General features: G+C 41.9%; 1 protein-coding gene across 5 annotated transcripts in view; it reads left to right on the forward strand.

The window, feature by feature from the left end:
* MAP4K4 (mitogen-activated protein kinase kinase kinase kinase 4) overlaps window positions 1-14,013 on the forward strand; it is a 447,614-nt gene that overhangs the window by 343,011 nt on the left and 90,590 nt on the right. For all 5 annotated transcript variants that reach the window (XM_033948219.1, XM_033948217.1, XM_033948220.1 and 2 more), the window contains one exon: window positions 928-1,025. In XM_033948219.1, coding sequence (XP_033804110.1) covers window positions 928-1,025 — 98 coding nt within the window. The remainder of the gene's footprint in view (window positions 1-927; window positions 1,026-14,013) is intronic.

The raw sequence follows: 14,013 nt of genomic DNA on the forward strand, positions 1-14,013 counted from the left end.
CCCATTTGTGGCTTTGGCTTTACTGGATTTTCAAGCTAAGTGATTTGTTGAACATTCTCTTTATGAACAGAGCTAATCCCCTTGGCTGTCTTGGTTTTGCATTTATGTATGTGTTTTAGCTTACTGATTTTTAGCTTATTGTTTGACTAGGTTTTGTATATATATGTGTTTTGATGCAATTTTGATGATATGAATGAAAGTAATAATTAATAAAGTGTATAAGTTATTTATCAATTTGATTATCTTACTGCATTACACTATTTTTGACTTGATATTTATAAGAATACTTTTCTCTTAGGGGATTCTTTATTTTGATTATATAAGTTATTATTGAATCCTTTTTTTGAATTATTTTTCTCTCAGTTTTGTTTTGTATTGTATTGAAATGTTGGTGCCAGGATGAAGCATACTAAGCAAGAATTCTATAGATAGTTCCTCACAGAACTGTCATTAAGAGTGTAGAAGGGCTAGTGTACATTTGCAGCTTCACGTCTTTATGCATGGACATAAAATACACCTGCTTATACCTAGCAGTTGGTAGTGCTCTATGGTATGCATCTCCCCTACCCCATAGAAGCTGCAAGGCAGAAAATGAGCATGTAATTTCTAGAATAGCAACTAAGGTCTGTTTGTTTAATAAATGTTGATTAACACAAAACTTAGCCAATTATTAAATTAACTTGCATAGAGCTGACCTTTTTTTTTTTTTTAATGGGTGCCGAACTTTACACGCTAAATGTAAAGTTGGGTGCCCAAGCTTATAGGATAAGAGGGACAGTATGTGTACCAATATAAGTATAGTGCTTATTACCATATATGTACTTATATGCCCAGTGGTCCTGTCTTGAGAAAAAAAAAGTCATATTTTGACACATTTAATCTTTTTTTCCCCTCTATTTTTCTCTGTGGGGCTTTGGCGGGATATAGCTTCATCTAAGTCAGAAGGTTCACAATCTCAGCGTCCAGAAAATGTAGCCAAAAAAACAGAAGAGAAGAAAGAAATCTTCAGACCCAACAAACCTGCTGTAAGGTCATTTAATTCCTTGACTTTGTACTGACAAGTTTAATATGCATGTATTTGAGAATATTGGCCAGAAAGTGTTTTATTCATAGTTAATACTGCTGCCAAGATATTTTTTTTTTTTTTTTAGTAGTTTGTCTTAATTTGCTGCTGTTGTGAGACTAGTAGAGGGTGATAATTTTTATTTGGTCAGCATAGTGAATAATGTCAATTTTTATTTCTCCTGCACTTTATAGGCTTCTGATTGACTCAAAACCAGAGCTGGATTCTGGTGCCAGTACTTATTTTTTAAATTTATTTTGTGTTCAGCTCACAACTTTTCAGTAAGGTGAATTACATTTAGGAACCGTAAGTGTTTTTCTTGGCCCTGGAGGGGTTACAATCTAAAGGCTAGATTTATTAAAAACCTCTATCAAGTTAGCATACATAAATGCATTGTTTACTGCAGTTCTGTGAAGCAAGACCCATGTACTATTCACATGTGCTAATGGCTGGCCCTAAGATTGAAACTCATGCAATGGAGGATAGTGACTTGTCCAAGGTTACAGGGAGAATTGGTTGATTTTGAAACTGATTTCCTTGGTTCTCAGTCTACTCTTCTAATAATTACACTACTCAACTGTTAATTTGCAACTAACTGAGGAATTTTCCCATGTTTTAAATCCCTTCCCAGTTTACTGATGCCTAGATGTACTAAACAGGGTCAGTAAGACCACGTGGGTCCACTGCAGTCTGATTTTTGGCAGATTCCAAAAGAGCAACTGATGCTCAAACAAGTTTGCATGCAAATGATTTCAGCAGAGGTTCATCATAATCCCTATCCAATTCCACTGATGAATCGCTGTGAGAGCGACACATACACATGTGCAGAGCTGGCAGGGGGGAGCTGTGAAGCAGCCTCCTGACAGTTAGCTGTTCGGGGCAAGAAAACTTTTTTTTTCCCCTTTTAATGAACACAGATGTTGTGCATGTTATGTACAAAATCTGTCCCCATTAAAAAAAAGGTATGGTATGTTATAAATATATTAATTTCAGGGCTGAACTAGCAGAATAGGTAGGCGACTGGTCTTGACCAGTCACTTTTTTTCAGATCACTAAAAGCGATCACATTTTTTTGTGCATCAGGAAGCCATGTTAAAGCATCAGTCACTGTTACTTTACATGGGTTTAGCAACGATCGTTAGATGATCACTGACTTTAGTGCATCTGAGCCTGACTATTAATTACACAATGAGTGCATGCCTACTCCTGTCTTCCCTCCTCTTCTCAGCCCCCCACCAGCGGCTATGAATGCTGCCTCCACAAGATTTCCAGCCAAGGCCAACTCAGGTCCATATGCTCAAAACTCACCATGCCTTTAACAATCAACGCTAAACCAGTTTTAACTGATTTAGCATTGAAATATTTCAGCTATTGATGCCCAAACTTTTGCCGCTTTCTTTTCTGTGGTTTGTAGCAGCCTCTGATAATCTTATGTAAATGGATTACAACAAGCTCATCAGTATTAAAATGAGCACTCCGATCAATTTCCAGGTGATGCACAAAATGAAGCGCTAAATTTTAATGCTCTGAAATCTCCGATAGGTCTGGTGGTGCCAATAATGTTAAAAAAAAAAAAAAAAGCGCAGCTTATTATTTTATCTTTTTAATGGGCACAGATGTCCATGTATTACACATGTACAATATCTGTCTCTCTTAAAAATGTTTATAAAGTTGTGCCAACCCCCCCCCACGATGGCCCCCTCCCTCAAACCTGAACTTTAAAAAAAATAATAAGAATAATTGACAGAGCAGGAGGGATACCTACTCCCTACTGGCTCGGACGCTCAGATTTCCAATGCTCCCCCCTCCCCCATTAAGATCGACAAGAGGGATGCTGATTTTTATTTTTTTTTTAAATTTGGGTGAAGGAATGGACCATTGGGGGGATCCCAGCAAGACTTTCTTTTTTTTTTTTTTTTTTAATTGGGCACAGATATTGTGCTTGTGTAACACGTGCATATCTGTGCCCATTAAAAAATAAATAAATAAATAAACCTACTGTCCTTGCCCCAAAAAGCAGAGCGGCAGGAGACTGCTTCTGGGCTTCCCCTACTGCTCAGCTGTTTGGACTTCCTCTTTTGGCTCTGCACATGTGTCAGTTGCTTTCTCCAATAGCTGTTCGGATGGGGTTATGCCAGGCCTTCACAAAACTCATTTGCATGAAAAATTGTTTTAATATCAATTGCCATTTTCAAATTGGACAATTTACCGGTAACACAGCGCTCCACAGGATTTTAACGATGGTTTTAGAATATCCGGCCCTCAAGGACTGAAAGATCTGAGTTATAAATGAAACCCTGGTCCTTTCATATGGTGGTCCATAGTGCTGCTACTAAGCAAACAGGCCGGTCCCCAAATACTCATTAAGCAATATTTTTTGACTAGATTGTTTTTAGCAGCATATTTATTACTGCTAATATGAAATTAGTATGTTAAAGCAAAATTTATATGTTCACCTTGATTTACCCTGGAGCTTCAGACATTAAAGGCTGCTTCTAGAAAACTTGAGAAGTTATAGGTTCAGCCAAAGTTGGATGTTGATCTATCATACAGAAATATGATTAAAAACTATAAGCTTAAGCTTTTGAAAGCTATAAAATCCTATTTTTGAAAGATAATCAGTTCTGGTGATAGGAACTAGTTCATATTCAGTCATTGTTTAACCCCCAACTGTCCTTCAGCCATAGATTTGGCCACTTATTTTTCATCAGAAGATTGTGACCATTTAGAGTTTTTACCATCATCCTTGGCTAATGAGGCTGCTGTAGTGGACTGTACTTGGAATGCATTTGCTCCTTTTAAAATGGAACATCTTAAGTCTAGTAAGGAAATTTGGAGTACTTGTGTCTTGGATTCTTGCCCCACATTTATGATCTTGCCTTTGGAAGGACTTCAGTCATTTTTCATTTGTATGTTTGAGACAGGACTTCCCCTGCCCTTCCTCAGGAAATCAGATCCATTATTTTTACTTCTTTATTAAAAAGTGTTTCTAAATCGCCAAATGACTGCTCAAACTGTAAGAACATAAGAATTACCTCTTCTGGGTCAGACCAGTGGTCCATCATGCCAGCAGTCTGCTCACACGGCGGCCCTCTGGTCAAAGACCAGCGCCATAACTGAGACTAGCCCTACCTGAGTACATTCTGGTTCATCAGGAACTTGTCTAACTTTGTCTTGAATCCCTGGAGGATGTTTTCCCCTATGTCAGACTCTGGAAGAGCATTCCAGTTTTCTTCCACTCTCTGGGTGAAGAACTTCCTTACGTTAGTATGGAATCTATCCCCTTTCAATTTTAGAGAGAGAACATAAGAACATAAGCAGTGCCTCTGCTGGGTCAGACCAGAGGTCCATCGTGCCCAGCAGTCCGCTCACGTGGCGCCCATCAGGTCCAGGACCTGTATAGTAATCCTCTATCTATACCCTTCTATTCCTTTTTCCTTCAGGAAATCATCTAATCCCCTCTTGAACCCCGATACCGTACTCTGTCCTATCACACCCTCTGGAAGCGCATTCCAGGTGTCCACCACCCTTTGGGTGAAGAAGAACTTCCTAGCATTGGTTCTGAATCTGTCACCTCTTAATTTTTCCGAATGCCCTCTTGTTCTTGTAGTTTTCGAAAGTTTGAAGAACCTGTCCCTCTCCACTTTCTCTATGCCCTCCCTTCATGATCTTGTAAGTCTCTATCATGTCCCCTCTAAGCCTCCGCTTTTCCAGGGAAAAGAGCCCCAGTTTCTCTAATCTTTCAGCATATGAAAGGTTTTCCATACCCTTTATCAATCGCGTCGCTCTTTTCTGTACTCTCTCGAGTATCGCCATATCCTTCTTAAGGTACGGCAACCATTATTGGACGCAGTACTCCAGATACGGGCGCACCATCGACCGATACAATGGCAAGATTACTTCTTTCGTTCTGGTCGTAATACCTTTCTTGATAATACCTAGCATTCTATTCGCCTTCTTTGAAGATAAAATCTCCAGATCCAACAACCAGATCAGTGCGTTGTTTAACATTTGGCGCTCCTTAACTACAAAAAATAACCCATCCTTGCTCCCCTCGTCACTATCAGCAGATGCCCTTGCAAAATTATTCAATGAAAAGGTTACCACCCTAAGATGCTCCTTCCCGCCTACAGTCTCCTACAACTCCCTAATCTCTACTGACCTCAACCCTTCCCTATCTGTCTCTAATCCCATTCCAGCCAACAGATCCTGAACCGTTTTTGAGCTTGTTTCCAAATTGCAAGTCTCCAAACTCTGCCTCAAACTAAAATCTTGCAAGTGTACCTTGGACCCTTTCCCCTCCTACCTATTCGAGAATATCTCTGCACAGGCCATCGCTTCCTTCACCAAACTTATAAACGCTGCTCTAACATCGGGCCTTTTCTCCTCCGAAATGGGACATATTGCATTAACCCCTCTACTGAAAAAGACCGACCTTGATCTCTCTATTCCCTCCAATTACCGTCCAATAGCAAACATCCCTTTCCTAACCAAGATGTTAGAATCCATCATATCCACTCAACTCTCATCCTACCTAGAAAGATTCTCTATTCTCCTACCCTACCAATTCGGCTTCAGACCCAACTTCAGCACCGAATCCCTATTAGCCTCACTAATCTCTAAGGTACAACAACTTCATTCTCGCAACAAATTCGCTGTACTTCTACAATTCGATCTCTCCGCAGCTTTCGACATAGTCCATCATGATATCTTAATCTTCCAACTCTCTGAAATAGGCATAAGTTCCACAGTCCTAGACTGGTTCTCGAAATTCCTACGCTTACGCTCCTACACCGTTAACATAAACGGTACCTCATCCCCTCCCTGAAAGCCGATATGTGGAGTCCCGCAAGGCTCACCCCTCTCTCCTATCCTTTTCAATATTTACATGTCCTCTCTGAAACTTCTTCACCTATCCCCCCTGGAAACTCTCTACACCTATGCCGACGATATCCTCATCCTCCTTGAGACTGACTCGAACCTCACTAATCTCGCTGAGAACATATCCGCATGTATAATGAACCTCCATTCCTGGGCACATTCTGTACAAATGAAATTGAATGAGTCCAAAACAAAATTACTTTGGCTCGGTCCAATATTAGATCATTTACCCACCTACATTCCATTATATTCCGGCTCCACTCATCAGTTTGAGTTTTCAAGCAAAGTCCTTGGCATCATCATAGACTCCTCTCTCTCCTTCAATGATCACCTCAACTTCTTGGTGAAAAAATGCTTCTTTAGTCTTCATATGCTGAGGAAAGTGAGATCATACTTTCATCATTCTCACTTCATCGTCCTTGTTAAATCCACCATCCTCTCTAGACTGGATTATTGCAACTCCATCTATTTAAGCCTAACTAAAAAAAAACTCCATAGACTTCAGCTAATCCAGAACGCTGCGGCCAAGCTTATTTTCGCAAAAGGCAAGTTCGACAATGTCTCCCCACTCCTGTCCAAACTTCACTGGCTCCCAGTTCACACCAGAGTCCTCTTTAAATGTGCCTGTTTAGCCTTCAAGATCCTACATGGCATCCTCCCTCCCGTTATCCCACTCTTCTGGAATTCCTCTAACCCTAATTCCACTAGATCCTCCCAAAAACTGAAACTATCATTCCCCTCTACAAAAGGTATATCCGCGTAGGAAAACTAGGAACATCCCTCCCCTTTAGAACCACAGAACTCTGGAATAACCTCACATCCCCGCTCAGAGTTTCAAGTTCCCTCCAATCCTTCCGCAAACACCTGAAAACTTGGCTCTTTTCAAAAATCTAACACTTCCCGCTTTTTGGTTCCCTGTCCCTCTTTATCTTCCTAGCTCCTTTCCTATAACCCTTCATTGTAGCTCCTTTTCAACCTAACCCTGTAAACCGTGCCGAGCTCTACGCTTGTGGAGATTGCGCGGTATACAAACCTAAGGTTTGGTTTAGTTTAGAGGCCGCTGCGCACTGTGCCGACGGCTTCATTGTCTTTTCCACTATTACCCCCCAAGTCCTTTTCTAGGGTACTTTCACCCATTACCAGCCCTCCCATCGTATAGCTGTACTTCAGGTTTCTGTTTTCTACATGCAAGACTTTACATTTCTCTACATTAAACTTCATTTACCATCTCGTCGCCCACTCTTCTAGTTTGTTCAGGTCCCTTTGTAAATCCTCACAGTCCTCTTTAGTCCCATCTCCACTAAATAGTTTGGTGTCGTCTGTGAATTTTATTACTTCACACTTCATCCCTGTTTCTAGATCATTTATAAATACATTGAACAGCAGCGGCCCGAGTACCGACCCCTGAGGAACACCACTCGTGCCAGTGTTCCCTCTAAGCGGGCGGGTGTTGTGAGCAAACTTTTTTCACTGTGAGCTAAAAATATCGGGCGCCAGCAAGTTATGAGCCAAATAAATATGTTGTCAAGGCATCAGGCCAGCTTAAGTTCCAGGCCAGTTATGGAACTGAATTTAAGATTTGTAGGTTCATGGGGACATACTCTAGTCCAGTGTTCTTCAACCTTTTTACACCCGTGGACCGGCATAAATAAAATAATTATTTTGTGGACCGGCAAACTACTAAGACCGAAATAAAAACACATTTTCACCCAGTCTCCGCAAGCTCGGTCCCCACAAACCATCTGATCCCATCTGCACAAGCCTCAGTTATGATTTTATATTGAACGTATTTTATTAAAGTATAAAAAGAAACAATATTCTGTACAATTGTCATTTTATAAATATAAATATTCAGAGCAAGGACCAACAAAACCCCTGTCTCCCCTCCCCTTCACATATATCCCCTCTACTATCAAGAAAACTGAACAAGCCAAATTATTACAGAATGCTACACAGAAATATCATGCTAACAGAATACTGCAGTCAACACATGACAGGAATAGTATTAGGCTTTGCAGTCCCCAGTTATGTCTCTAGCAGGATATATATTTCAAATCTGACATATTGTAATGACAAAATAGAAATAAAATGATTTTTTTCTACCTTTTGTGGTCTCTGCTTTCATCTTCTTTCCACTCTTCCTTCCAGCGTCTGCCCGTTCCATCCACTGTCTGGCCTCTCCCCCTTCCATATGTATCTGACTTCTTTCTATGCCCCTCTCCCCTTTCCATCCAGCCTGTGCTTCCTCTCTCCTTTTTACATCATTCATTCCAGCTTCACTGCTTTCTTCATTTTTATCTCTCCTACACCAGATCTAGCATCTTTATCCCTCTCTCATTTCTCTGCTGACCCCCTTTCCAGCATCAATCTCTCTCTACTTTCTCATTCCTGTCTCTCCCCTTTCCCTCCTCTAATCTCCCTGCCAGCTGTTTCCTTCCTTTCTTCCTTCTCCCTTCCCTCCTCCCCCCTATCCAACAGTAGCTCTCTTCCCATCCCTTTCCCTCTTCCCCTCCCAGCAGCATCTCTCTTTCTACCTCCCTCCAGGTGCAGTAGCAGCTCTCCCTTTATCCATCAGCTTTCCAGCCTCCAACAGTGGCTTCCTGTCCTTCCAGCAGCTCTCAGTACTTGCCTGCAGAAGTGATTTCCTTAGGCAGCCTTGGGTCCGTTGCCGCCTCTGAGGAAAGGGGAAGTTGCCAAAGTGAATCACTGCCCTGGTAAGTATAGAGCTGCTAGGAGAGGAGACAGCCACTGTTGAAGGCTCCCTGCACATTCGTGACACCCCCCCCCCCAAGCCGGCAAAAACAGCTTTGCACTGCAGGCCCTGCCGCCCAAGACGAGCCGGAGGCCCCTATCCGCCGCATTCTGCACGTGGGCAGGCTTTCAGCACAGACGCTGCTGATGGCCCCAATCCACACGCTGCCCCCCACCGCGCACGCTGACCATCTCCCTTCTACTTGCAGCTTCCCCGCAGCCCTCTTCGGCGACTCGGCAGGGGCAGCGATCAAGACAGGCTGCAGACGTCGGGATCTTTCCTCTCTGAGTCCCGCCTATTTTGTTTCAACTTACTGTTTCCGCATAGGCGAGACTCAGAGGGAATGCCCGACGTCGGCAGCCTGTCTTGATCGCCCGAGGCTGGGAGGAACAGAAGATTTCCGCGAAAACCACCAGGGCAGGAAATTTAACAACGTCCATCTTGCCGGCCCTGCGCGGACCGGCAGGAATTTTCTGCGGACCGGCGGTTGAAGAACTGTGCTCTACACTGTGTGCGCTGTGACGAGGAACTTGTGCGCTGCGTTGTAATATTTTGTGCGCCAGCGCATGCCAGCGCAGCTTAGAGGGAACACTGCTCGTGACCCTCCTCCAGTCAGAGTAGTGGCCCTTCACTCCTACCCTTTGCTTTCTACCCGCCAACCAATTTTTGATCCATCTGTGTACAACTCCTTCCACCCTATGGTTCTTCAGTTTCCGTAGTAGGCGTTCATGGGGTACCTTGTCAAAGGGTTTTTGGAAATCTAAGTATACGATGTCTATGAGGTCCCCTTTGTCCATTCGTTGTTAATTCCTTCGAAGAAGTCCAATAAGTTCGTTAGGCACGATCTTCCCTTGCAGAAGCCATGTTGGCTTTTTTTCATCAGTTTATTTCTTTCTAGGTGCTCATCGATGCAGTCTTTTATCAGTGCCCTCTCGTTCTCCCTACCTAGCATTCTTTTTTTGGATAAAGTTGCTGAAACTTTGGTAGCTGAATAGCTATGAGAATATATGAACAGGTTTAATTTGCTAGATGCTAGGCAATCAGAGTTTAGAAAAATGCACAGCAAGGAAACTTGTTTGCTTATTTTTTTATCTGAGCTTAGATTGTCTGTTAAGAGTTTTCTGATTTATTTATTTTTTTATGCACTTTTGATTTTTTATTTTTTATTTTTTTTGCATTTGTTAAAATTATATTGGATTGACTAGCCCAGTTTTGTTTTAATTTTGGGGGTTGTTGAAAAGTCGTGTAAGCTCTTGGTTGGTTAATTGTAGGGTCCTCTTTTTAATGGGATTTTGTTGTTTTTTTTAGTTCTCTGGATGGTGGTCTTCAAAATTTAGGTTTACATAAGAATAGTCTTACTGGGTCAGACCAGTGGTCCATCTAGCCCAGTATTCCATTTTCACGGTGGCCAATCTAGGTCAAAAGTACCTGGCAAAAACCCAAATAGTAGCAACCTTTCATTCCTATTATATTTATGCAAATGTTGGGTTACCAGACATCCGGATTTCCCCGGACATGTCCTACTTTTTGAGGACATGTCCGGACGGCTTTTCAAAACCTGGCACTTTGTCCGGGTTTTGAAAAGCTTCTAGTAATGTCAATTTAAGAAATATCATAGTTGATCAATTGTTAGGAGTTTTTAATTGTAATTGTGTTTTTCTCACTGAATTGATGGTCTTTGTTGTTTGCAAACCATACAGAGCTCATGGTTGAGAGGGTACATAAGTTTTCTGTTTAAAATAAATTAAAATATTCATATGTAATTTAGTAGTGATGCACAACTTGTTTTCTAAGCAATTATACTAATTTACTATCCCAAATATTCTGAATATGAGCTTTAAGGAAGGAGAAATGGTCTTGTGTTTGAACTGTGTATGACAGAGACTTCATCTGGCACTGGCTGAATAATCTTGGGCAAGTCACATTTTTCCTATGTCTCTAGGACCAAGTTAAAAGAAGACATTGAGCATAATCTGTTACATAAACATAGGAGTCTGTACTCAAGTCTGTACTATCCTCCTGCTTTGACCAGTGAACTGATCTGCTCTGTTCGGTTTTATTATTTTTGGGTGATTTTGAGCCAATCAGGACCTTAGGCCCCTCCCACTACATCCAAAGATGCATTGGGAGGGGGCCCGTCATTCGCAGCACGCGGCCCTGTAGGCAGGAGGGTGTAGGCTTCCCTTCTGATTTTGCAGCGCAAAGTACGGGGATGTCGGGTTATGTGAGGTTCGCTGTTTGAAGTCAGGTGGTGATCGCTGATGTGGGCATGTGGCTTGAAGTCGGGTGGTATCCTGTGATGGGGGGAGGGATGTGGGGGGGTCAGGAAAGGGGTGTAAAGCTCCAGCTGATCCTGGTAGCTTCAGGTGAGCTATCATGAATCCCCGAAACTAGCTCAGCTGATAGAGATTTCTCTGTCACGATCAGCTGGAGCCCTACACCCCTTCCCTGACCTCTCCCCCCTAACATTACCCCCCCCCCCAACATAACCACCACATCCTCAATGTGCTGTGAGTGGAGGGAGGAGGGTCAAGAGCACTGGAGGAATAAGGGAGTACTTCTAATGAGAAATTTTTATGAACTTAATCACCGACATGGTAAGTTGCTTTGAAAGTCAGTAAAATCTAAAACATTAGAAGGAGAAAAATATAAATTTAAGAGTGTGATCCATATAAACAGCACTAGTACTTAAAACATAAAGCCATGCACAAATTGAAATACTGATGAAAAGAAAACCAAAACTAATAAAGCGCTGATAACTGCCAGACATCTTAATCCTAATGTCTTGGGATACATTTAAAAATTTGGAAACCACCTTGTAGGAGTAGTAATTAGTGCTATAAGCCAGTGGTTCCCAACCTTGTCCTGGAGAACCACCAGGCCAGTCGGGTTTTTGGAATAGCCCTAATGAATATAAATGGGGCAGATTTGCGTACCTGTCACCTCCATTATATGCAAAAATCTCTCATGCATATTCATTAGAGCTATCCCAAAAACCTGACTGGCCTGGTGGTCCTCCAGGACAGGGTTGGGAGCCACTGCTATAAACTAATTATAAGCAATTAGTCTTAAGTTATATGGCTCTCATGTCTAGGGAAAAGCGCTAAAATTACAAAGCTAGAGAACAAACATTTTGCTTGGATAAGCCAGACCAAGTGATGCAGAGAATTGGTTCTTTAGATGTCTATGATCATGACATGGTTTTGTTTACTATACAGTTCAGCTCTGTTGGTATCAAATCGTTTCATTGGAGATTTCCATTGCACCTGTATGGGGATTCCATGAGTTCCTTAATAAGAAGTGGGTTGAATACCAAACACACAATGCTGAACACCTTTCTGATCCTTTCCTTTTCTGGGAGGCAGCTAAGGCAGTACTACCGAGGGAGGGGGGGAATTCTGGCCTAGGGACCAAGAGATTTTGTGTTTGGAACGCCATTTACGTATGATTCGACAACAATATGAAACCTATCCCTCCCAGTCACTAAAGTCCCAGTTGATGGCCTCTCAACAATCCCTTCAGGAGCTGCTCCATGCTCGTGCCAAGAAATTCCTCATGTATTATAAATATAAATTATATCTTCTTGGTAACCACAGGGACAGGCTTTTGGCTTGGGTTGTTAAGCAGTCTAGGGGACCTGAAAAAAATCCTTCAGTTACATGCTAAGGGGGGAATGGTTCGCAGAGATTAAGAGATTAATAATGTTTTTTATGAATACTAGAAAACCTTTTATACCAAACAGGCAGATTTGATGGGATGGGGAGGTATATCTTAATAATCTCTCTCTGCCACAGCTGTCTGAATAGTCCCGACTTATGTTGAATGCACCCATCACTGCAGATGAAGTGTTATCCACTATTCAAACAGGAGCTTTGCTTAAAGCCCTTGGACCTGATGGCTTTTAGATGGAATTTTACAAGTTGCTACAGACCGAAGTTTCTCCTCTTTTTGGCTTGGACCTTCAATACCTTTGTAGAAAATGGGTGTCTTCGGAATCCCTAAACATTGCTCAAATTATAGTGTTGTTAAAGCCTAACAAAGAAGCTACTTAGTCATTATCATCATCGTTCTATTTCGCTTATAAATGTTGAGGCTAAACTGTTCGTGAAAATCTTGGCCAATTGGCTGGATCACTGTTTGCCATTCTTGATTGCTCAACCTCAGGTGGGATTTGTTTGGGGATGTACTTCCGCCCAGCAGTTCCCTTCCTTTTTAGCTAGTTTTGATGCTGAAAAAGTGTTTGATAAGCTATCCTGGTAATTTTTGTTTTCTGTGTTGGATCAGTATGGTATACTGTGTTTTGTTTTGTTTTTGAGTAGCAGTACAGGTGCTCTATCGCTCCTCTCAGGCTCTTGTATGGGCCAATGGGGTAAGTTCCCATAACTTTCAGATCAGTCAGGGAATAAGACAGGGCTGCCCACTTTCCCCTCTTCTTTTTGTGTTAACACTCGACCCATTGATTAGTGACATTCTTCTTAACATCGATGTTCAGGGTGTTCGACTTGGTGCCTCTGAGTTTAAAATTTCTGCCTTTGTCGATGATCTGTTAGTGCATCTCTTGGATCTCATCAGATCCATTATGACATTTGATGGAGAATTTCTGGAAATATGGTAATTTCTCTGGCTTCAAACTTAACTTAGATAAGTCCCTAGGCTTGCCAACTGCTCTGCAGGTTCGTGATTCCTGGCAGGGGCCCTTCTCCTTGCAATGGGCAAATTCATCCTTTCACTATTTAGGTATTATTCTTACTTTATATTGTATTGTATTGTAGATCCCCTGATTAGACATATGGAGGAGTTTTTGGCTTGGTGGTCCCATCTACCCATTTCCATACATAGTAGGGTGCAGCTTTTTGGCATGGTACTCTTTCCCAAATGGCTTTATATATTGCAGCTTTTGCCCTTTTGGTTATTAAAGTGAGACATTGGTAAATTATATTCTTTAGTATCTAAATATTGTTGGAAAGGGAAGAAACCTAAGTTAGTTCTCAAATATATGCAGGGTGTGTGGAGTCAAGGAGGTCTGGGGCTCCCTAATATTCACCTCTATAACATGGCTTGTTTGAGATTTTTGAGAGACTGGTATTCGGACCATCAAGACTTTACCCCAAAAGATGTGGAAGTGGCTTTTTTTGCATCCTAGAATGTTCTGTCCCTGGTACAGGCACCAATAGCCTTAACTCCCCAGTTGTTAAAAGGTAGCCTGCTTTTTCATTCCTTGCGATTGACTTGGTCTACACTGCTTAGGGCTTGGGGAGGCAATCCAAGAGCTACTAAATACTTACCTCTTCAGGGTAACTTGCAATTTCCACCTGGC

Source organism: Geotrypetes seraphini, chromosome 6 (genome assembly GCF_902459505.1).
Source record: "Geotrypetes seraphini chromosome 6, aGeoSer1.1, whole genome shotgun sequence".
Classification (NCBI taxonomy): Eukaryota; Metazoa; Chordata; class Amphibia; order Gymnophiona; family Dermophiidae; genus Geotrypetes; species Geotrypetes seraphini.